The 23920-nt window shown below is 50.8% G+C and overlaps 1 protein-coding gene across 2 annotated transcripts in view; it reads right to left on the bottom strand.

The window, feature by feature from the left end:
* Positions 1-4511, bottom strand: part of NEK7 (NIMA related kinase 7) — a 52382-nt gene extending 47871 nt beyond the window's left edge. Inside the window, exons 1-2 of one of the 2 annotated variants that reach the window (XM_079763673.1) lie at positions 4367-4511; positions 1548-1721 (exon numbers count right to left, since the gene is read on the bottom strand). In XM_079763673.1, the coding sequence (XP_079619799.1) occupies positions 1548-1591 (44 nt within the window). In that variant the 5' untranslated portion in view covers positions 1592-1721; positions 4367-4511. The remainder of the gene's footprint in view (positions 1-1547; positions 1722-4366) is intronic. The other variant, XM_079763674.1, reaches the window with a different exon arrangement.
* Positions 4512-23920: the final 19409 nt, after the last annotated feature.

The raw sequence follows: 23920 nt of genomic DNA, 5'->3' as shown, positions 1-23920 counted from the left end.
CGTCCCGATGATCTGGCCGTGGTCTGAGCATCGTCTAGTTACGGATAAAAATAGTAGCAACCTGCCCTAGCTGGTTTGGCTCAGTGGATAGAGTGTCAGCCTGCGGACTGAAAGGTCCCAGGTTCGATTCTGGCCAAGGGCACATGCCTGGGTTGTGGGCTCGATCCCCAGTAGGGGGCGTGCAAGAGGCAGCCAATCAGTGATTCTCTCACATCATTGATGTTTCTATCTCTCTCCCTCTCCCTTCCTCTCTGAAATCAATAAAATATATATATATTTTTAAAAATAGCAACCCTCCTAGCCGGTGTGGCTCAGTGGTTGAGCGTCAACCTATGAACCAGGAGGTCACAGTTCTGTTCTAGGTCAGGGCACAGGCCCGGGTTGTGGGCTTGATCCCCAGTGTGGGGCATACAGGAGGCAGCCGGTCAATGATTCTCTCTCATCACTGATGCTTCTTTCTTCTTCTTCTTCTTCTTTTTTTTTTAATCCTCACCCGAGGATATTTTTCCATTGATTTTTAGAGAGAATGGAAGAGAGAGGGAGAGACAGAGAGAAATATCAATGTGAGAGAAACACATCGATGGGTTGCCTCCTGCACTTGGCCCGGGCTGGGGAGGAGCCTGCAACGGAGGTACATGCCCCTGACTGGAATGGAACCTGGGACCCTTTAGTCCGCAGGCCGACGCTCTATCCACTGAGCCACACTGGCTAGGGCTCATCACTGATGTTTCTATCTCTCTCTCCCTCTCCCTTCCTCTCTGAAATCAATAAGAATATATATTTTAAATTACTATATATATATAGTAGCAACCCAATGGTGGCTGTTTCTGGCAATTTTTCTAGTAGTTAGAAAACTTAGGAGTTTTCAATGCATTCTATGTATATATTTTTTAAAATATATTTTATTGATTTTTTTTTTTTACAGAGAGGAAGGGAGAGAGATAGAGAGTCAGAAACATTGATGAGAGAGAAACACCGATCAGCTGCCTCCTGCACGCCCCCCACTGGGGATGTGCCCGCAACCAAGGTCCATGCCCTTGACCGGAATCGAACCTGGGACCCTTCAGTCCGCAGACCGACGCTCTATCCACTGAGCCACACCGGTCAGGGCTCTACGTATATTTTTTAAATGTAGGGAAGGTAATATTTTATACCGGTTGCACGGGTATAGGAAGGAACGTCCCACCAGCCGAGTAGGTTTATGTCCCGATTGTCTTGGGTCCAGAGAACCCAACTGAACTCATGCTTTCTGTCTCTCGGCAGGAAAGCCGAGACAAGGGGCAGTAAGTCCAACCAAGGGAGGAAATATACCCAGAAACTATTTCCCTTCTCACACGCCCGCACCCCATCCCTGACGCCGAGCCAAACCGGGGGTCATGCCCCCGGACACGAGGTCATCCAAACCACTGAGCCCCCTTGGGATCCGCCTGGAGCACTCTCTGTGCGCGCACCTCCCCTGAAAAGGGGGTGCCCCCCACACCCTGTGACTTCCCACAGCCGGACGGGACCCCCTGGCAGAGGCCTCCCGCACGCCCGCCCCCCTGTACCTCGGCGGGCTCCTCACGTCCCGCCCGGGATGCGGGAACGCCATTCCCGTCGGGGCGGCCGGCCCAGGCGGTTGTCCGATTCCTGGCGAGGAAGGAAAGGGGGAGATCAGGAGGATTTCTGAGTGCGTTCAGTGTTATTTCCTCAGCAGGTCAGCGGCACCGTCAACGTTCAGCCTGTCTGGAAGGACGGGATGTGAGTGAAACCAGACTCAGGGTCTCGCCACCCCAAACCAGAGACGGACCCAGAGCAGGCTCTGGCCGGAGGGCAGCGAGCCACGTCCGCCCAGTGGCCCCCCACGCCCCCCACTGCTCTGCCACTCGATTCACCCTGGGGTACCCCATGCCCGATCCACCCTGGGGTACCCCACGCCCCCCACTGCTCTGCCACCTGATTCACCCTGGGGTACCCCATGCCCGATTCACCCTGGGGTACCCCATCCCTCCACTGCTCTGCCACCCCATGTACCCCGGGGTACCCCATGCCTGATTCACCCTGGGGTACTCCACGCCCCCCACTGCTCTGCCACCCGATTCACCCTGGGGCTAAAAGTCACATGACGGAGACCACCTGTTTCCCTGTTTCTTTTTTTTCTTGTCTGTTAGTCCTCCCCCGCGGATATCTTCCCGTTGATTTTTAGGGAGAGCGTGGAGGAGAGAGGGAAAGACAGAGAAACATCGATGTGAGAGGAACACATCGATGGGTTGCCTCCTGCACGAGCCCCTACCAGGGCCTGGGCCGGGGAGGAGCCTGCCACCAAGGCAGGTGCCCTTGATGGGAATCGAACCCCGGTCTGCAGGCCGAGGCTCTATCCACTGAGCCGCACCGGCCGGGGCCCTCCTGCGTCTCTGCTCCCTCTGTCCTGCCCACTTCTCCAGCCAAAGGTAGAGAGAGTCCTGTGGGCGAGGAGCAGCCGGAACAGCCCTCGGCAGGAACAGACAGGGTCGCGTCTCAAGCGGGGGCTCGGGGGCCAAAGGTCAGCGATGTGTGTAAAGGCCGGGGGAAGCGGCCGCCCTTGAGAGTCCGGGCGGGAACCTGTGAGTCCCTAAGCCATCGGAGAGCTGGAGGAGGCAGGTCGATATTTAAACTACAGGCGGAGGGGCTACCCCGTCCTTGGGAAGAATGGGAGAGAGCAAACAGCAGGCTGTCACCGTGGCAACGGCGGGCGGTCCCGACGGGGCAAATATGGTCGCTTTTGCCCATCCCTGGGACGCATCGCTCTGCAACTGAGCGGCTTATTGAATCTGGAGAATGTTTAAATCATGTATATACACTATAGAATTATCTCACGTAGCTTCTCATTATTAAACATTTATCTTCGAGGTCGAAATTACTTTTAAAAGTATCCACATGTCAATGATGTTCATCAATTCTTTCGAAGGCTACGCATACACACACATCACGTGTCCTTTGGCCAAGCAGCGTATGCAGCTGTTTGTTCATTTATTTATTTATTTAAATTTGCTTTTTTAAAAAGTATATACATTTTATTGATTTTTTTAGAGAGGAAGGGAGAGGGAGAGAGAGCTAGAAACATCGATCAGCTGCCTCCTGCACACCCCCTACTGGGGATGTGCCCGCAACCAAGGTACATGCCCTTGACCGGAATCGAACCTGGGACCCTTCAGGCCGCAGGCCGACGCTCTATCCACTGAGCCACACCGGTTTCGGCATCATGTGCAGCTGTTTAACCCCTGTCTTGTTTTTATCTGCCATGGGCTCGCTCGGAGATAATTATCATGGTTCTCCGAAGACAAGGGAGGAATAAAAATATTACTTCTTCGGGTTCTACGTTCAGCAAAATGAGTGGCTTCCTCAAGTCTGCCTCCTCCCGCAACCTCTACCTAAGTCGTTTGGCGTGTTTTCCTGTTTCGCAGAGGAAGCTGGTAGACGTGGCACAGTGTTTTAATACGTGATGGGAAAACAGTTAACGGGAAAATAATTTGGACCAGACCTGCAAAAAGCCCTGGTCACCATGGGCTGTTATAAGTAAAGCACCTATCGCCCCCTCGTGGCTCGATGGCTAAATTGCAGGGAAGAGCACATTGTGGGGGGGAAAAACGATAAATCTAAGTGATGGCCAAGTACGAGGGACTGGGACTGGCTACCACATCCATGTTTCCAACATAGAGATTGAGAAAGAATCGTAAGTGCCAGGACAGGTGTGCGTCACAAATAATCGTGACTCCAGCTCGCTCTAGGAGCGTCGGCCTCACTATGGCTTTTGCTGGGATCCTTAGGGGTAGAACATCATCCCCTTCTCGGCCGTAGAACATGAAGCCAGGGCACAGGCAGGCAGAGCTGAGACGCCGGCCCCTGGATGCAGCCGTGCCTGAAGCCGGCCTCCGGGGCGCTGCTCGGTGACACGCCTCGATACCCCGGTGTCCGACTTTGGTTCGCCCTCGTAAATCGAGTTTCGATCGCTGTGATCGAAGGAATCCCGGCCGGTAGTTTCATCCCAGGACACAGCATCCCGGGAAGACCGAGGGGTGAAGATTTCACTGTAAACGCCGTCCCCCAAACCTCCGGCACCTCGGAGCGTTTGGAGATAGGGCCTTCAGGGAGGCGACTAGTCCATCCTGACGGAGGTCCCTTTAAGAGGAAATTGGGACCCACCAAGAGGGACCCCAGAGGAAGGGCGTTGTGGGGACCCAGCCAACCCCGCTGACCTCTGACCTTGGCGACCGCTCTCCCTGTCCAAGCCCAATCTTTGGTGCACAGGTGGCTTCGGCCCCACAGGCGCTGGGCGGGGAGGGACCCAAGAGAAAGGCAGGGGAGTGACGGATGAGTAGGGGCAGTTCTAATAAGGAAGGGGACTCACGGGCTTGTCGTGGGTGGCCGCAGGATGAGTAGGTCTCCACGCCCGCCGGGCAGAATCCTGGGAGTTTCTAGAGAGTCCTCAGGCGGGTCCCGTCACGTACCCGGGGCGCCTGAACTGGGCCGGGCCCGCACCCAGTCCCAGGGCTGTGTCCTCGGACTGGGAGCCGGGAAGACGAGGGGAGGGCTCATTCCCCAGCACAGGGCAGGGGGCGGAGCCTCGGTGACCCAGGTCCAGCTCATAGGTCAAGCGGTGCTCACATCTTCCCCTTGACCTTGCCCAACAGGGGTAAGAGACAGGCTTCCCCGGGGGCATCTGTGGGTGTGTCCCGAGAGCAGTGGTGGGCTCCGGGGTCCTGTGACCGAGTGCCCCCCGGCACAGTCTGTGCTCGGTGGGGGCCCCAGAGGCGGATCCGGGGAGTGATGGGCGGACAGCACCAAGGCCTTGTCATCAGACCCGTTCCGCGACATGCTTTGGCTATGACTCCCTCAGATGACCTTGAGCCTTTTTTTTTTTTTTTCACGCCCTTCCAAAGAGAAGTCTTATTTTTAGACTCAGAGGGAGTTTGAACGCTCAGGAAAGTCCCAGTCACCTCCCATGGCTCCCATACGAAGGAATGCCAGCAACTGGAGGTGTCATCACCCCATTCCCCGGGGTTGTAAGATGGGGTGCTGGGCGCCCCCCGTCCTTCCATTTAATTTTTAAATTTTTAAAAATACGTTTTTATTGATTTTCAGAGAGGAAGGGAGAGAGAGAGAGAGAGAGAGAGAGAGAGAAACATCCATGATGAGAGAGAATCAGGGATCAGCTGCCTCCTGCACGTCCCACACTAGGGATGGAGCCTGCAACCCGGGCCTGTGCCCTGACCGGGAATCGAACCGTGACCTCCTGGTTCCTAGGTCGACGCTCAACCCCTGAGCCACGCCGGCCTCCCTAAGTTATAAAAAACATAAAATCATCTTAGCAATATTTTATGAGACCTGGACTCCTCACCCAGCGGGTAACTAATTACCAGAAACGTACCTGACCCCGGGCTGACTGTTATTATTAAAAGAGGCTTAAAATCCATAACGAAAATATTACATAATCAACGTGTGTTTTTTTTTTTTATGTGTTGAAATGCGAGACGCTCCATGGTCCTCCGCCAGCAGACTCTGTCCGGGTTGGCGTTCCCGTCACTTTTTATTTTTTTATTTTTTATTTTTTTCTGTTTTAAAGTGGTTAAAGGAGTCCTCGAGTCACCAATGGGGAGGTGAGTTTTAATTCTCCACATTCCATCCGATTTATAATCTACCATAAACCTCGGGGCTACCAGCTTTCACTAGCTCAGCAAATTAGCCCGTCTACCCGGCGGCGGGAGACCGAGCCAAGAAAACGGCGTGACAAGGAGTTTACGACGGTCCCCGTTTCATCCCTCATTTCTTGCCATGCACCCCCAGTTCGGCCCACAGAACCCCACAGGGCCCCGGCGCCGGCCCATTCGGCGCTTTGCCCCGGGGAAGGAGTCTGACATTGACATTGAAGGGTGAGCACCCATGTCCCGGGGCCTGTGGCGGCTTCTGGGGAGGTGCCAGCAGCTAAAGTCCCTGGCATTTAAAGCTGAGCCCGACTGAGCCTTCTGCACGCAGGCCTCTCGCTAAAGATTCACGAACATTCTTTCACTCAGGGCTGCTGAGAGCGCGGCCGTGATTTATGGCCGGGAGAGTTCCGTGTCGTCTTAGCGCAATAGCTCCTCCTCGATGGAGACACTCAACGTCCTGCATTCTTTTATTCCGTGCCACCGGCCCTTGAAGGACACGGTGGACGTGAAGACAGCGTTTGGGGGACAGAGCGAGAAAGACAGTTTTTTTATTTAAAATATATTTTATTGATTCTTTACAGGGAGGAAGGGAGAGAGATAGACAATTAGAAACATCGATGAGAGAGAGAAACATCGATCCGCTGCCTCCTGCACACTCCCTACTGGGGATGTGCCCGCCACCAAGGTACATGCCCTTGACCGGAATTGAACCCGGGACCCTTGAGTCCTCAGGCCGACGCTCTATCCACTGAGCCACACCGGTTAGGGCGAGAAAGCCAGTATTAACGGTCTATAGGAGATAATGTTATGAAATATAGAACGGCTAGCTGATACTCAGGGTACACATGAATGGGGAAAGTCTTCTTATTGACACATTCCCATTTCCTATAAAAGCATTCAGAGCCCTCGCCGGTGTGGCTCAGTGGATAGAGCGTCGGCCTGCGGACTGAAGGGTCCCGGGTTCGATTCCGGTCAAGGGCATGTACCTTGGTTGCGGGCACATCCCCAGTAGGGAGTGTGCAGGAGGCAGCTGATCGATGTTTCTCTCTCATCGATGATTCTAACTCTCTATCCCTCTCCCTTCCTCTCTGTAAAAAATCAATAAAATACATTTTTTAAAAATGGTATGTCTTAGGATGGAAGACGGGCAGTCATGTAAGTGAGCTGGTTAGAGTGAGTCATCGTAATTGGGAGTAAAGATACTTGGGGGAATATCACAGGGATGTGGCCCTCGTTTGTAAATAGACAAACTTGATATTCACGTACGAAGTCCCCGTCGTTGGCCCTGAATTTGAATATGACGTGTCCTCTTGATGGGCTAAGAAGTGTGGCTACCCATCCGCCATCATTGTCATCATTTTAGCAAAATGGTACTGGAAAAGGGTGTTTTTTTTGTCCTGTTGGCCACTCCGATGAGTGACTCTTGTTTTTAAAAACCCAGGCGGAGCCCTGTCTGGTTTGGCTCAGTGGATAGGGCATCGGCCTGCAGACTCAAGGGTCCCAAGTTCAATTCCGGTCAAGGGCATGTACTGTGGTTGCGGGCACATCCCCAGTAGGGGGTGTGCAGGAGGCAGCCAATCAATGATTCTCTTTCTTCCTCGATGTTCCTATCTCTCCCTCTTCCTTCCTCTCTGAAATCAATAAAAACATTTTAAAAATTAAAAAATAAAAATAAAAACCCACACGGAGCCATCTGAGCAGAATCTTGGATGGCCACGCTCCACCGGAAACTGCAGAAAGAATTAACGGTGACGCATTAGTCGCCGGTTTAAAGCTACTAAATGTTGCCATGGACTTTCTTGGAAATAGCTCAGGGAGCTTCCTCAAAACGGGAAGTTTGCAAGAACAGGGTGTACAGTGTCGACTCCGTCCCTGAAACGTTATCCTCGCCTGTTCTAGTAACTTCTACTGGCTTGCCCGGTGCCTCGCTTAAAGGGATGTTCAGCCCTGGAGGGTGCGGGTCAGCGGGTCGGGCATCATCCCATACATCGATAGGTCGCTGGTTCGAATCCTGGTCAGGGCACATGCCCGGGGTTGCAGGCTGGATCCCCGGTACAGGGGGGTATATTGCTCTCACATCGATCTCTCACTCCCTCTCTCTCTGTCTCTCTGTTTCCCTTTCTCTCTGTCTCTCTCTCTCTCTCTCTCTCTCTCTCTCTCTCTCTCTCAATCTCTCTATCTCTCACATCAATGTTTCCCTCCCTCTCTCTCCCTCTCTAAAAAAAAAAAAAAATCTTTAAAAAAGAGGGCGTTCAAGTTACCGATTTTGTAAGAAACGAAGAGCAGTCACCGCTCCGACCATCCCTTTTTCCTGCAGCTAGCGTGTGTAACCGCCTTCGCCGTGTTTTCAGTGTCTGGAGAGAATGCCCGCTCCCTACAGCTACCCTGAGCCACTCGGTTAATTAAAATCTACAAGTCTAATGTTGTTACATCTGCTAAACGCATTCGCTGCCATGTCAATTATCAAAACGCGAGCGTTGCATGAAAATGATGCTCCCTCCTGACCGATCCGCTGTGGCTTTAATTATTTATTTTGTTTGGGGGAAATGTTCGAGAACTGGGAGAGAGAGTAGACTACGAAGCCAACTTGGAAAAAACGAGAGAGAGGCAAAACTTGGTAGGAGCAAGCCGATGGCTCAGATAATAGTGGCTGAATCATGCTCACGTGCCTTCCCCTGTATTTAAAGGAAATATGTCCCCGCTCTCGTCTTGCATCTGAAGCAGTTTTTAGGGTAAAGCTTCCCCTTTTTGGAACTAGTTTATGGTAATAATGCTAGAATTCACGCCTGACCCCTCAGCTCTGAATACACGGAGTGGCCAGATGATGATGATCTCTGCACGCATAATAATCTGGCCACTCAGTGTATATCCTATATAAGAAAAGGCTAATGTGCAAATTGTCCCCTCGACCAGGAGTTCGACCAGAAGGCAGGCCGGCCAACCGTCCATGTCCCCTCCCCCTGGCCAGGCTGGCCGGACCCCACCCACCCATGCACGAATTCATGCACCAGGTCTCTGATATATATATATATATATATATATATATATATATATATATATATACACATATATATATATATATATCAGACACACACACACAAACACATACACTGAGTGGCCAGATTATTATGATCTCTGAACGCATAATAATCTGGCCACTCAGTGTATCTGTATCTCAGATGGGAACCAAAAGGATTCTAGACTTTTGCTGGAGATCAACCACCTCTTTGCCCTGAGCTTTCTATCAGCCAGTGCAAAGGGGAAAACTGATCAGGTGCACGATTTCTAGTATCTTTGATATCGAATATATGAGGTACTCAGGAGAAGGACACGGAGTAGCCAGATGATTATGCGTTCAGCGATCATCATCATCTGGCCCCTCAGTGTATATAACACTGCACGCCGGCCCGCTTGCCTGTGGCTTTTATCACTGGGTTGTCAGCGCCTAGAACTGAGCCTACTGTGTGCTTGGCACTCAATAAACATCTGACAGTTGATCAAACGCCTCTTTATATTTATTTCTTACAAAATATTATTGTGTATGTATATTTTTTTCCTTTGGGGAGCTTTCTGTGTGGCTGCATAATTTATTTAAATAAAAGAATAGCTCTATACATGACTCTTTCAAAACAAGAGGTAGTCAGGCTCGGCCAGCGTGGCTCGGTGGTTGAGTGTCAACCTAGGAGCCAGGGGGTCACGGTTGGATTCCCGGTCAGGGCACACGCCCAGGTTTCGGGCTCCATCCCCAGTGTGGGGCGTGCAGGAGGCAGCCGATCCGTGATTCTCTCTCATCATGGATGTTTCTCTCTCTCTCTCCCTCTCTCTCTTCCTCTCTGAAATCAATAAAATATATTTTTTAAAAATAAGAAGTCAACAGTGGTATACAGGGAGGAGTTCCTCCTAAATGCTACTGTATACAGGCCAGGTGAAGCTGATTGTAAGGGGGGAAATCTCACAGAATAAATGTCCTTCGATAGAAGAGCAGTCCATTGGTTTTAACCATTTTAACAATGAGGAATCCCAACTTTTCTAGAATTGCTGAGTCACGGCCCCTCTGTGTATGTCAGTCCCACCCTTGGGTGTCGCCAAAAGTCCAGACGGGGCATCTGAGGGCTCAGTCCAGTTCCCCAAACCTTTCGTTCCCCGGACCGGAGACCCCAGGCTGGGCTGGAGGGCAGCGGCGGAACAGATTCCAAGCCCTGTATTTGCCGCCTTCTGTCTGCACGGTTCCTGGTGCAGACGGAAAAATGTTCCTCGGACACTATCTCCAGGTCGCATCTCGCTCCACAAAGGACCGGAAGCGTCCTACTGAACACCTACTCAGAATTCCAACACTGGAACCACCGAGGGAAGAAATGGAATGAGGCGGTTAAGACCAAAGAGAAAAGACGGCAGACAGATAAGACAGACAGATAAGCCTGAGGTCCTGGTGGAGCCGGAATTTGGCCCGAAGCATCCAGGATGACAAAGCAAAGTTGCAGTGATAAAATGAGGGGTTCTCCCCGGGGCAGACAGAAGGTAGGGGATTCCCAGGAGCCCACAGGCTGTTCCAACCTCCAGCCCCAGGGGCAGGAGATAGAGGTCGAAAGTGGCTTTTTCTAAAGGGACCGGGAGCACAGAGAGAGAGAGTGGTTTCCGAAACTTGGTTAAGAACAGGAGGGGGCCGCCTCCGGAAACTTGGGGTTCAGGGCCCCCGTTAGGACAGGCGACCATGGATTCACACTGCACCAGCCCCTCCCGCTGGGCTCAGGCGCCAGGGTGCAGGCCGTGGAGGGAGGATTTGGGGGGCAGCCAGATGGAAGCCGAGAAAGTCCTCGGGGCGAAGGGATTGAAACTTGGGGCGAGAAGAAACTGAGGATTAAAATGAGTCCCTACCGTGTTAGGTTGTTGTGAGAGGGTTAAACAGATTAATACAATAAAGGACTTAGGCCCGGCCGGTGTGGCTCAGTGGTTGAACCAGGAAGTCAGAGGTTTGATTCCCGGTCGGGGCACATGCCCGGGTTGCGGGCTCCATCCCCAGGGTGGGGCGTGGCAGGAGGCAGCCGATCCATGATTCTCTCTCATCATGGATGTTTCCATCTCTCTCTCTCTCCTTCTCTCTGAAATGAATAAAAATATGTCTTAAAAATAACAACAAAGGACTTAGCACAGTGCCTGCCATATAATCAATGCTCAAAGGGAAAGCTTGTTATTAGTAGTAATAATTTTAAAATCTAAGCTAGAGAGAGAGAGAGAGATCAATGAAGTCAGGAGGCAGCACGTGAAGAGAAAGAAAGCAAAGGGATTTGTTATATCAAGTCCAGTTGTGGTCAGAATAAGGGAGAGAATTCTCTGGAAAGACAGGAGATTCTGGTTCGAGGCTGTGACTTACAAAGTTATTCGATTCACTTGTGGGGTTGTTGTTCTGTGTTTTTTGTGTTGTGTGTGTGTGTGTGTGTGTGTGTGTGTGTGTGTGTGTGTGTTTTTAATGAGAACCAAGTGTATAGCAGCACAGCAGATCTCAAAATGTCTTCTGTCTAAGAGTCACCTGGGAGGATCACGAAAAGGTACATTTCCAGGACTTGCCTATTCTCAAAAGATGTTGGGGTCCCTCGTTAGGGCACCATCATGCCGGGGTTCTTGTGTCCCGGCCTTACAGAGGGTTCAGCATTCTGGAGAAAGGGGCTGCGCGTAGATGATTAAAGAGTCCGGAGACGAAAGATAGTTTTGAAAGGCACTGGGGGTCAGAGGAGCTTCAGCTAAAAGGAACTGAAGACTCTTCCTTGACCAAGGACCCCGTGCTTTTATTCAACACAATTTGTCCCAAGGCAAGGTGGAGGTAATTCACTTCAAAGGGTACGGTATCAAAGGGTTTACCGAGATTGTCAGTTTGGGGAATAGCCTACAGCTGTTCAGGTGTTTGGCCAACAGGAGGCAATAAAATGCCCTGAGCTGTCTGGCAGTTAACAATCCTATTCAGGTTTGGGGGAAGTGCCGTTTAGCCATTTCCAACAGGTAAACTACCTATGTGGCTCAGCCTTGTTGAGCCCCCCAAGTCCCATCAACCTTTTGGTGAAACTCTTGTAATTATTACATGTCGGAATTGGTTCCTGGCCAAAAAAAAAAAAAAAAAAAAGTAATTCAATAGAACTGGGCACTTGGCCTTGGGATTCATATTTTATGGAGCCTCCTAGACCATCCTGATGCAGCGGTCCCTGGACCACCACTTTATAGATATTGATTTCAGAGAGGAAGGAAGAGGGAGAGAGAGGTGGAAACATCCATGATGAGAGAGAGATCTCACTCATTTGTGGATAATAAAGAACATTATAAACTGATGAACAAAAAGATAGATACAGAGACAGTAAAGCATCAAACAGACTGTCCAATGACAGCAGGAAGGTTAGGGAGAGGTGGGGGAGATAAGAGATCAACCGAAGGACTTGTATGCATGCATATAAGCATAACCAATGGACGCAAGACACTGGGGGGTGAGGGCATGTATGGGAGTGGGGTGGGGTGAGGCAATGGGAAGGTATATACACATGTAATACCTTAATAAAAAAATGGAAAAAATACAAAATAAAAGCAGCAAACATTGAAAAAAAAAAAAACCGATGAGAGAGAATCATGGATCGGCTGCCTCCTGCACGCCCCCCACTGGGGATCAAGCCCACAACCCGGGCATGTGCCTTTGACTGGAATCAAACCTGGGACCCTTCAGTCCGCAGGCCGACGCTCTACCCACTGGGCCACACCAGCTAGGGCTGGACCACCACTTTGAGAACTCTGGCCCAGACTAAGACTCCGCCCGGGTGACGGAGAGTTGAAGAGAGAGTCATCGGAGAAGAGGGGACCAGGGAACGCAGAGGCCTGGCTCTGGAGTGACTCACCCACACGGCCGTTGAGGTCCCTCAGGATGGACACTAGACAGGGTGGAGAAGGGGGCCGTGAGCCAGAGGGCAACGTCAGCGATGAATGGGGGGAGGTGCGGTGAGGGGCGAGGAGCAAAGGAGGGCTCTTCCAGAGGAAGAGGAGTTGGGGCAAAGGTGAGAGATAAACGCTGATGACAAGAGTCTTACGAGGCAGGAATGTTCCGGAAAGACCAGAAAGTGAAGGTCTGGTGTGGCCTGGAAGAGCCAGTTAGTCACTGAGAGACTATGTGAGGAAATACTCATCAGAGAAGAGAAGGAGACAGCTCCATTTCAGAAGGCTGCTGGGCCCGGTCGGCGTGGCTCGGTGGTTGAGCATTGACCTATGAACCAGGAGGTCACAGTTCAATTCCTGGTCAGGGCATATGCCTGGGTCTTGAGCTCAATCCCCAGTGTGGGGGGTGCAGGAGGCAGCCAATCAATGATTGTCATCATTGATGTTTCTCTCTCTCTCTCTTCCTCTACCTTCCTCTCTGAAATCAATAAAAAAGAAAAGAAAGACAGAAAAGAAAAGGAAAAGGCAGGAAATATAGCAAAAGGGTAAATCAGGGTTTAGGGGTGGGGGCAGGGTGAGGTTGCCTGAGAGCAGTTGGCCCTAAGAGTGCAGAGCTGAAGGAGAACTTGGAGCTAGAGACAGACCCTTGGAAACTACTGGAATACGCATGATACTTAAAACCTTGATCGCTGATGAACTCGCACAAGGAAAGAATGCCGATTTGGGGACGAAGAAGAGGGTGGTACCCTGATGACCAGATTAAAGATTTTATTGGTGAGGGAGGGGAAAGAGAACCGGACATGCAGAGAGGGAGGGGGAAGCCCAATAACAAGCAACATGAAGACATCCAAGGCCTAAGGTGGTTTCAGGAAAGGGGAGATTGGCCAATGCTTTTGAATTCTCCCGTGAAACGATTCCTGGCAAAGAGGAGGCGGCCCTCGTGACGGAGCGTTTGGTGGTGAGCGGAGACTCGAAGACAGACCACCGTGGACGGAGGCATGAAGGAGAAGGGGGGACTTGGAAACAGCATCACCCAAGAATTTTATTTTATTATTATTATTATTATTTTTTATTATTATTTTTTTTTTTTGCTTGAAAAGAACAGGCCAAATGACACAACCGAAATGACTTGGGCAAAAAGTTATCTATTGGCTCATGGAGCTAAAATATCCAGGAGTGTTTCTGGCCTTAGTCAGCGCTGGACTCGGCGGGGCGGGTGATGTCACCGGGATCCCGTTTCTCCCCGACGCCTCTCATCTTCCGCTGGGCTCTGCCCCGGGCTTGGCAGACAGCCCGCGGCAGCTCCAACACGGAGGTGTTTCCAGCTCAAAGCCCGTGGAAGGAAGAGGGAACCTATTTCCTCAATAACGCGAACACAGGACGCAAAGTGGAGATGGGTGGGTTCTGATTGGCATGATTGGGGTCCAGTGTCCATCCCCGAATCGATCAGAATTGCCTACGGGCACCAAGGGACTGGTTAGATGAGGCTGAGACCATAAGGCAGCAGGAGGGAAGGGTTCCCGGGAGGGAAATCAGATACTGACCACCAGAAGGAGGACGAAGAAATTCCAGCAGCAAACACAACAGTCAGTCATGTCAGGGGTTAGACCAGTGGTCGGCAAACTCATGAGTTAACAGAGCCAAATATCAACAGGACAACGATTGAAATTTCTTTTGAGAGCCAAAATTTTTAAACTTAAACTATATAGGTAGGCACATTGTTATTAACTTCATTAGGGTCCTCCTAAGCTAGCCGTTGCTAAAAACTCAAGGGGCCAAAGAGCCGCATGTGGCTCGAGAGCCGCAGTTTGCCGACCATGGGGTTAGGCACGGACCTCTAGCAGGTCTGGCTGTAGAAGCAGGAAGAGAGAGAGAGGTATTGTTAGAGGGAGGGTTGAAGGTGAGTTTCAGGAAAGAGAGAGAGAGAGAGAGAGAGAGACAACCCAGAGGTGGGGAAATGGTGAAAGAGAGCAGAGTCGGAGAAGGCGTTGATTGGGTCAAGAGAACCACTGGCAGAATTAGCTCTGAGCTGGTGCAGGGACCCTTCCCCTGGTGGGAGTTTGGGGACCCAACTAACTCAGTTTTTTGATGGCAGAGCCTCAAGTGTAGGACTTGATGCCTCATGACCTCTGTGTACCTGTGATGTGGGAAGGAAGGTCGTGTGTAGAGGCTGAGAAGGAAGGGTTGGCTGGAGAAGGGTGAGTTTCTGTGGGAGAAGGGAAGGTTGGGGCATGCAGACCAGCTGCTGGATGATCCACATTAAGTCTGAAGAGAACAACATTCCCAGTGAAGTTTCCTTTCTCATCGAGCGCCATCGGCAATCTCAGTGAGTGGAAACTTGGGATGAAATGATGCCTACGGATGCCTACGGATGCCTCCGGATGGAGATGTTTTCATCCACTTACTGGCTCACCTGGGGATTCTTTCAGTGAGAAATCTTGGTTGGGAAAATGATTCATAAACCCCGCTTGGGATTGGAGACCTGTGGGGTCCTCCGAGTGGGTGTCGCTGAGCCAGAGAAGACAAGGAGAGGAGTATTTCCTTGAAGGATGAGGAAGAAAAGGAGGGGAGAAAAATCAAAGCAAAACAGAGTGCAACCAAGATAGCAAAATAAGAAAAGACTGCATTCTTTGTCATGGAGTCTTCAAATCCTTAGTGAAATTTCTAAATTTTTTAAAATATATTTTTATTGATTTCAGAGAGGAAGGGAGAGGGAGAGAGAGAGAAACATCCATGATGAGAGAGAATCATGGATCGGCTGCCTCCTACACGCCCCACACTGGGGATCGAGCCCACAACCGGGGCATGTGCCCTGACCGGGAATCAAACGGTGACCTCATGGTTCATGGGTTGTCGCTCAACCACTGAGCCACAGGGCTGGGCCATTTTCCTAGATGCCCTCTTACATGTCTTACAATAACAGCAGAAAAGAGAAGTCGTATGGGTAACATAAAATGTGAAACAAATTTTATTTACCTTGGCTTGTAACCAGTTAGCTCAGAGAAATTATTATGAGGACTCTACCGTGTTGGCAAAAAGTCCTGGTAAGGTTCAGCTCTGCTTTTCCACTGAAACATACCAGGCTCCCCCCACCCCCCTGCCCCAGGGGTTGGGTGTGGCCCCAGCAACAAGGGAATGAATAACGGTAGTAACTACTGCACATCCATCCCCTCCAGCGCCATCTTTCAGATGAGCATTGCTTTGAGGTTCTAGACCAAAGATAACTTATTGGTGTCGGATGAATGATGGATGGATGGATGGATGGATGGATGGATGGATGGATGGATGGATGATGGATGGATGATGGATGGATGGATGGATGGATGATGGATGGATGGATGGATGATGAATGGATGATGGATGGATGATGGATGGATGATGGATGGATGGATGGATGGATGGATGGATGGATGGATGGATGATGGATGGGTGATGGATGGATGGATGATGGATGGATGATGGATGGATGGATGGATGATGGATGGATGATTGATGATGGATGGATGGATGATGGATGGATGGATGGATGGATGGATGATGGATGGATGGATGGATGGATGGATGATGGATGGATGGATGATGGATGGATGATGGATGGATGGATGGATGGATGGATGGATGGATGGATGGATGGATGATAGATGGATGGATGATGGACGGATGATGGACGGATGATGGATGGATGGATGGATGGATGGATGGATGGTGGATGGATGGATGAATGATGGATGATGGATGGATGATGAATGGATGAATGATGGATGATGGATGGATGATGGATGGATGACAGTTACAATTCCATGAACAATTCTGTTCACTTGGGGGAAATTGATGGTATTCCACCAAACCTGTTCCGGCTCTGGCCTTTGGAAATTGATGGTATTCCACCTAACCTGTTCCACCTCTATCACCCCAGTGCTCCTCAGTGCTATTTGATGCTCCTGATAGAGATGATAATAGATACGATAGATAGGCTACCTGGGAGGAGGCAGGGGAGGGAAGGTGCTGGTCTGATGCTTATCACTCATCAGATAAGGGGCCTGACCAGGCCACCTGTTCAGGAACCTAGAGCTTCTCAGCCCAGCTTTCCTAGAAAGGGGAGCAAAGTAGAGATACCCATCCCCACCCCGAGGCTGCAGGATTCCCTCCCTCCAGCTCCGCCCCACCCCATTCAGATGGTTTCTCCTGTGGCCGGTCAGCTTGCTTTGACGTTGTCCTGAGGGACCCAAGGATTAAAAGGGAAGTGTGGTTTGTTGAACCGAAAAACAGAGGTGTCTTCTAATGGATTGAAGACCCTAGCCTATTTTGAGTGAATGATGACTGAGTTGAGAGAGCAGGTCACTGCTGGGTCTCTCGTGCTGTGTCTGTGTCTCAGTCTCAGACTTGGGATCCCCCAGGGCCCAGGCCAACTGTGTGACTGACGGACAGGAAGCAGCTCTCAGACGCCTCCAACCGGCCCTGGCCAGCGATGATGATGGTCCCAGAATATCCAAGGAGAGACAAAGTCAAGAGAGCCACATCTAAAAATACCTCCACTGCGTCCCCAGCTCCAATATCACCTCCAGCTTTGCCATCGAAGGACCAGGAGGGAGTTGCTGAGAATTTGATGAGAGAGAAGAGAGGGGGAAATGAGAGAACGCCGTAGGGAATTAGCCCTCGCTACATCCTTTTCTTACATTGATTTTGACTCCTTTTCAAATGTTGCAAAGAGGGGGGAAAAAGATCATACCAAATACTGTCTGCTTAGATAATAAATATAACTTTTTTAAAAAATATATCTTTATTGATTTCAGAGAGGAAGGGAGAGGGAGAAGAGATAGAAACATCAATGATGAGAGAGAATCATTGATTGGCTGCCTCCTGCACCTCCCGCAATGGGGATCAAGCCCGAAACCCAGGCATGTGCCCTTGACCGGAATCAAACCCTGGACCCCTCAGTCTGCAGGCTGACGCTCTATCCACTGAGCCAAACTGGCTAGGGATAAATATAACTTTCTATACTATATAGTGTAAGCATAACTTTTTATACACTCAATTTTTTTTTCTTTTGGAAAAAAAAATAATTAAAAAAACAGCAACCTGTCTAACCCTGAGCAAAAACCACAGTCTAATGGAAACCAATGATTCTGACCTGGTGACCTCACAGAAGTCCTGTTTTTCCCTCCTCATATTTGCCAGCCCTAAAATGGGAAGAATTTTAATGAGCCACCATAAACATTTATTTGAGGGCCACCATAAAAATATGGCAGTGTGTTCTACTTTGAGATTGCAAACTGAAATACTAACACTGAGTACAAAATATTATTTGGGACCTTCTTCAGGGTTTATACCTTATCTCACGCCTGCTGTACCCCTATAAGTACTTGTTTTATAGTTGGGAAGCTAAGGCACAGAGAAGTTAAGTTACTTTCCCAACAACGCACAGCTAGGAAGCTACAAAGCCAGATTGCAACCAGGCTCCTAAGTATCATTCTACGTCGCCTTCTGGTGGGGGCATTGGCAAAGCCTACATTTCTCCCCGGTGCCTTTCTGAGTGTTGTTTCTGAATAGAGAATGCAAAAAAAGACGCTGGGTTCTGTGTCCAGGTAGTGAGGGCAAAGATAGACCTATTCTAGGGGTGCAGCAAGAGGAGGAGGTGGCAGCTAACATTGGGAAGAGCAACGGTCATGTCCTCTCCATCACCCCACATGCCATCAACACTTAGGCCAGTGCTATCAGTGAATAGGGGCTCATGTTGGTTGAATTGGGGGATTGCACGGTAAATTTACACGTCATAATAATGTCGGTGTCAATCCAAAAATTGTATCTCAACCATTTAGAAGGAAAGCCGCTGAGAACCGCCATGCGATGAGCATCAGCAATAAATATAATTTGCCTTTCCCTAATGAACAAACCCTCATTCTCAAACGATCTTATTCCAAATAAGACATGATAGAGTGTGGTGGCATGCTCACCCATAAACAGCCGTGACCTGTGACGTTCCGGGGATACAGATTAGACCTGCTGAGTAGAACCCTTCACGCTCAACCTTGCCACTCAACCCCTATAATTTCGATGGTCAGCAAAGAGGCATAATTCACCTGGAGGGACTCAAATATAAAAATTAGCCCACATTACAGTACCCACTCTTCTTCATTATGCATTCTCCCAGGAACCGTAGTAATTTTGATTTACTGACAAGAGAGCATCTGGTTTGTTTTCGTGACATTTAGCAGAAAAGATGCCATTAATCAGCCTTTTGTTTGTCCTGAATCTAAAAATTCATTCCAAAGGAGTTTCCTAGAAGCTCTTAATGACTGTACATCACGGTTCTACTACCTGATATTCTGAATAATACATACCACGCTTATGGGCATTCATTATTAAATCCAGCGAGGAATCGTAGCCTTCCTATGGCAAAGAATCAATATATATAAAAGCCTAATAGGCAAATTGTCCCCGCAGGAGTTCGACCAGGAGACCAGGAGTTCAATCGCTCGCTATGACGTGTGCTGACCACCAGGGGGTGACCCAGAATGAAGGAAGGCCCTGATCGCCCACCAGGCCTAGGGACCCTGCCTGTCCACGAATTTCATGCACCTGGCCTCTAATATAATTAACTGAATGTAATTCTCAACACCCATGTCAGCTCGCCCTGTCCCAGCTGGTTTCTCAGGTAATCAGTTCACGGAACATCATCGGGGAGAAGCGTTTTCTTCCTCTCACTCCTTGGATCTTGCGTTCTCCAGAATCTTCTAGAGTTCCCACCCCGTCCAGTCCTTCAGAAGTGCTGATGTTTCAAGTTGACATCGAAAAGTATAATTAACAGACCAATGTCTATATGCACGCACAGAGACTACGGTCACTGAAAAATCCAGTGAGAAAACGTGGCGTTGTTTTCTTGTTGTGAATCCTCATCCAAGGATATTTTTCCCATGGATTTTTAGAGGGAGCGGAAGGGAGGGGGAGAGACAGAGAGAAACATCGATGAGAGAGAGAGACACATCGATTGGTTGCCTCCCCCACACGCCCTGACCAGGGCCAAGGGATCGAGCCCGTAACCGAGGTACATGCCCTTGACCAGAACTGAGCCTGGGACCCTTCCGTCCACGGTCTGACGCTTTATCCACTGAGCCAAACGGGCTAGGGCACAACGTGGTGTTTGTCAAATGGCCCACCCATCTGGGCTGGCTGCTATGGAGGACACTGGGGTCCCCTCCGCCCCTCTCTGCAGCCTTGGCCCCTCAAGATGCTCTCAGGTCCCCCCTACAACACGCCAAGAACTCGGCCATGAGAACGGAGTCAAACCGTTTGCCCATCACCTTGGCGGCCTCAGCCTCTGTGTGCCCTCGGTTCACTCTGCACCGGGCACTGAGCCAAGGGACTCGAGAAAGGAACATCAGCAGACAGACAGACAGACAGACAGACGGACAGACAGACAGCCCCTCCCCAGCCCTCCTGCATTTTCCATCCTCTTTTCCTACCTCCTCACGGACCTCCTGGGAACGCCCAGGGAAGGAAGCCGTCTCTCCTCCCCACCTCCAGGCAAGTTGCAAAACCTGGCGAGGTCGCCCCCTACTGACCGAGTCACTTCCTTTCTTCCCAGGGAACCTCCATTTCTGTTTTCCTGTTTGATTATTTCATATAAAATGCCGTGGGAACTGGTTTCCAGAATATGAAACCGAGACCAAATTCTTTATTAAAATACTATGGGATGCCCTAGCTCAGTGGCAGGCAAACTGCGGCTCGCGAGCCACCTGCGGCTCTTTGGCCCCTTGAGGGTGGCTCTTCCACAAAATACCACGGCCTGGGCGAGTCTATGTGGAAGAAGTGGCGTTAGAAGAAGTTGAAGTTTAAAAAATGTGGCTCTCCAAAGAAATGTTAATCGTTGTGCTGTTGATGTTTGGCTCTGTTGACTGATGAGTTTGCCGACCACTGGGATAGACCCATTTATTACCTTTTCTAACTTGTCAGACCTGTAAATACTTCCAAGGATGTCCTGTGCGGGACACCAGCGAGTTTGATCGCTGTAAACGTCCTAACCGCCCCGGGAGATGAGCTGGTCAGACCGCCTTCGACAGAAAACGGAAGATTAATGGATTCAGTCCACGCTGCTCGGGTGTGACTTAAACGGGATTGATCTGTTTCCAAAACCCATGGTATTTCTTTAAAATATGGCCTTCAGATCTGCTGGATTAAAAAAAAAACTCTTGATTTCTCTCTCTTTTTTTTTAATGTATGTTTATTTTTTTAAAATACATTTTATTGATTTTTTTACAGAGAGGAAGGGAGAGGGATAGAGTTAAAAACATCAATGAGAGAGAAACATCGATCAGCTGCCTCCTGCACACCCCTTACTGGGGATGTGCCTGCAACCAAGGTACATGCCCTTGACCAGAATCGAACCTGGGACCCTTCAGTCCACAGGCCAACACTCTATCCACTGAGCCAAACCGGTCAGATTGATTTCAGAGAGGAAGGGGGAGAGAGAGAGATAGAAACATCAATAATGAGAGAGAATCATGGATGGGCTGCCTCCTGCACGCCCCCCGACTGGGGAGGATCGAGCCTACAACCTGGGCATGTGCCCTTGGCCGGAATCGAACCTGGGACCCTTTAGCCCACAGACGGACGCTCTATCCACTGAGCCACACCGGCTGAGGGCATTCATTCGTATTGTTTGATTTCAGATTAGTGTGACAGCATCCTCTGCTCGGACTGTCCCGGGCCCGTCGACACAGAGGCCTCATTCGGCCCCTGGATTCTCCTGGCGTTTGGAACGGGGCAGCTGTGGGCGGTCTCTCCTTCCTTTTCCCGATGAGGGACGTGACCGTGCGGCCCGAGATCCGTCTGGGCAGGGAGAAGCCATTCCTGTCATAAATCCTACGCGGCTCCTCCCATGCCACTTGGCTCTGCAGCCGGTACCTGCTGGCCACGTATTTGCAGAGCTTGGATTTACAGCGCCCACCGAGATAACGGTGAAGGCAGCCAGGAGCGATGAGATCCCGGCACCGGCCGGTATCTGCAACACTTCCCCCAAAGCCGGGGCCGGGAGGTCAGCGCGAGAGGAGGAAGTTCAAGGCATTTCTCTGGGAGCCCAGCGCAGGACCAGGAGCCCACGCCAGCCCCGTCTCGTGATGTCACCGGCAATAAATCCCAGGGCCGGGCCATCGCGCCTGAGATGGGCATTTCGGAGCATGGCGCCCGCGGTAAATCATCTGGGGAGGACGGCTCTGCTGTGGCTGATCTTCACGGGGAAGGTAAGCATTCACGCTCGGGGCCCCGTCCGTCCTCGGCCATTTGTCTTCGTCCAACGCCATCCACAGAGCCAGCTTTTAAAAGGCACGGTGCTCTGACCGGCGGGCGGACGCAGCTGGTGGCTGTGCGGGAACCTGAGAGACGGCTCTTCACCGACGACAGGTGGGAGATGGGCGGAGAGAGGGGCTCTCGGGACAGGCATGGGGTTTGTTGCTTTCCTGGGGCTCATTTGGGAATAATTCTTCTTTCACGTCCTTGCCACGGAGGAGAGTCCCGTGTCTCTGTTTACAGGAAAGGTGGAAATTCCCAAACCAGGCCACGCTCCTCTGGTGCACGGGTGTTACACACAACGCTGGGAGGAGGAGTCCAAGTGCGTGTTCACGCCATCCAGGGTCCACGCCGAGCATGTCAAGCTCGCGGCCCTCCGGCCACACGCCTCATGTACACTGAGTGGCCAGATTATTATGCGTTCAGAGATCATAATAATCTGGCCACTCAGTGTGTGTGTGTATATATATATTTATATATATCTTAGAGGCCCGGTGCATGAATTCGTGCATGGGTGGGGTCCAGCCAGCCTGGCCAGGGGGAGGGGACATGGGCAGTTGGCCGGCCTGCCTGCTGGTCGAACTCCTGGTCGAGGGGACAATTTGCATATTAGCCTTTTATGATATAGGATATACACTGAGTGGCCAGGTGATTATGCGTTCAGAGGTCATCATCATCTGGCCACTCAGTGTAGTTAGCCCGTGTTAGCCTTTGAGTCTGATGTGCTTGGTCTACACGGATCTCGAAGGAGGGCTGCTCTCCTTCAGCCCTACTTTTGCAAGTATTTGCAAAGCCTTTTTATGCAAAAAAAAAAGGGGGGGGGGAGGAGGAGAAGCTTGAACAGATGGAAAAGAGTGCCTAGGAGAGAAACCCTGAAAAAGACGGGGACACGGAAAACAACAAGCTTCCCCCCAGTGATCTGTCACCCCGGGTACTTCTCTGCCTCCAGATGTTTAAGAATCCAATATCAGCCCTGACCGGTTTGGCTCAGTAGATAGAGCGTCGGCCTGCGGACTGGAGGGTCCCGGGTTCGATTCCGGTCAAGGGCATGTACCTTGGTTGCGGGCACATCCCCAGTAGGGGGCGTGCAGGAGGCAGCTGATCGATGTTTCTCTCTCATCGATGTTTCTAACTCTCTATCCTTCTCCCTTCCTCTCTGTAAAAAATCAATAAAATATATTTTTTAAAAAACATCCAATATCAAGACTAAGCAGAGTTTGAGACTAAGGGCTTTGGACTCTACAAACCATTTTTTAAATATTTGTATTGGTTTCAGAGAGGAAGGGAGAAGGAGAGGGAGAGAGAGAGAGAGAGAGAGAGAGAGAGAGAAACATCCATGATGAGAGAATCATGGACCGGCTGCCTCCTGCACGCCCCCTACTGGGGATTGAGACCACAACCCGGGCCTGTGCCCTGGAGGTCACAGGTTCGCTTCCCAGTCAGGGCACATGTCAGGGTTGTGGGCTGAACCCCCAGTAAGTGGGGTGCAGGAGGCAGCCGGTCCATGATACTTCTCCCATTGATGTTTCTCTCTCTCTCTCTCTCCCTTCCTCTCTGAAATCAATAAAAACATACTTTGTAAAAAAAAAGAGAGAGAGAGAGAGAGAGAGAGAGAGGCTTCCTTCAGTGTGGAGAGGAAACACTAATTGCAGTGGGATCGTACGAGCCCCTAGCATTTTTCTCGACTTTAACGACGGCGCTCAGCAGGTACCTGAACTCGCGCTTGCACATTCCACACCCCGAACCAGCGCCTCCGCTCACTTGTTACCCAGATGAGAGGTGACGGCGCTGAGCGCCTGCACGCAGAGCCGATGTTCTTGTTGAGGGGGGCTCATCGCTCGGCCGCTCTCCTGGCTTCCGTGTCCTGAGTTCTACATGCTTCTGCCCGGGGCACGGACCGTAACTGCACCCGACGCAGGCCACCTCAGCGCTGCGGCGTGAAATGGTCCAGCCGCGTCCGAGCGGGACTGCTTGTCGTCAGACACACGCGTGGGGGACCTGCCGTCCTACCCGGCCAGACACGACCGCGGAGCGTGGTGTTTCGCACGGGGGCAACGCGATCATAA

The sequence above is a fragment of the Cnephaeus nilssonii genome (genome assembly GCF_951640355.1).
Source record: "Cnephaeus nilssonii genome assembly, chromosome: 23".
NCBI classification, from domain to species: domain Eukaryota; kingdom Metazoa; phylum Chordata; class Mammalia; order Chiroptera; family Vespertilionidae; genus Cnephaeus; species Cnephaeus nilssonii.
The sequence above is the reverse complement of the archived record's forward strand: the minus strand, read 5'-3'. Positions and strand labels throughout refer to the sequence as shown.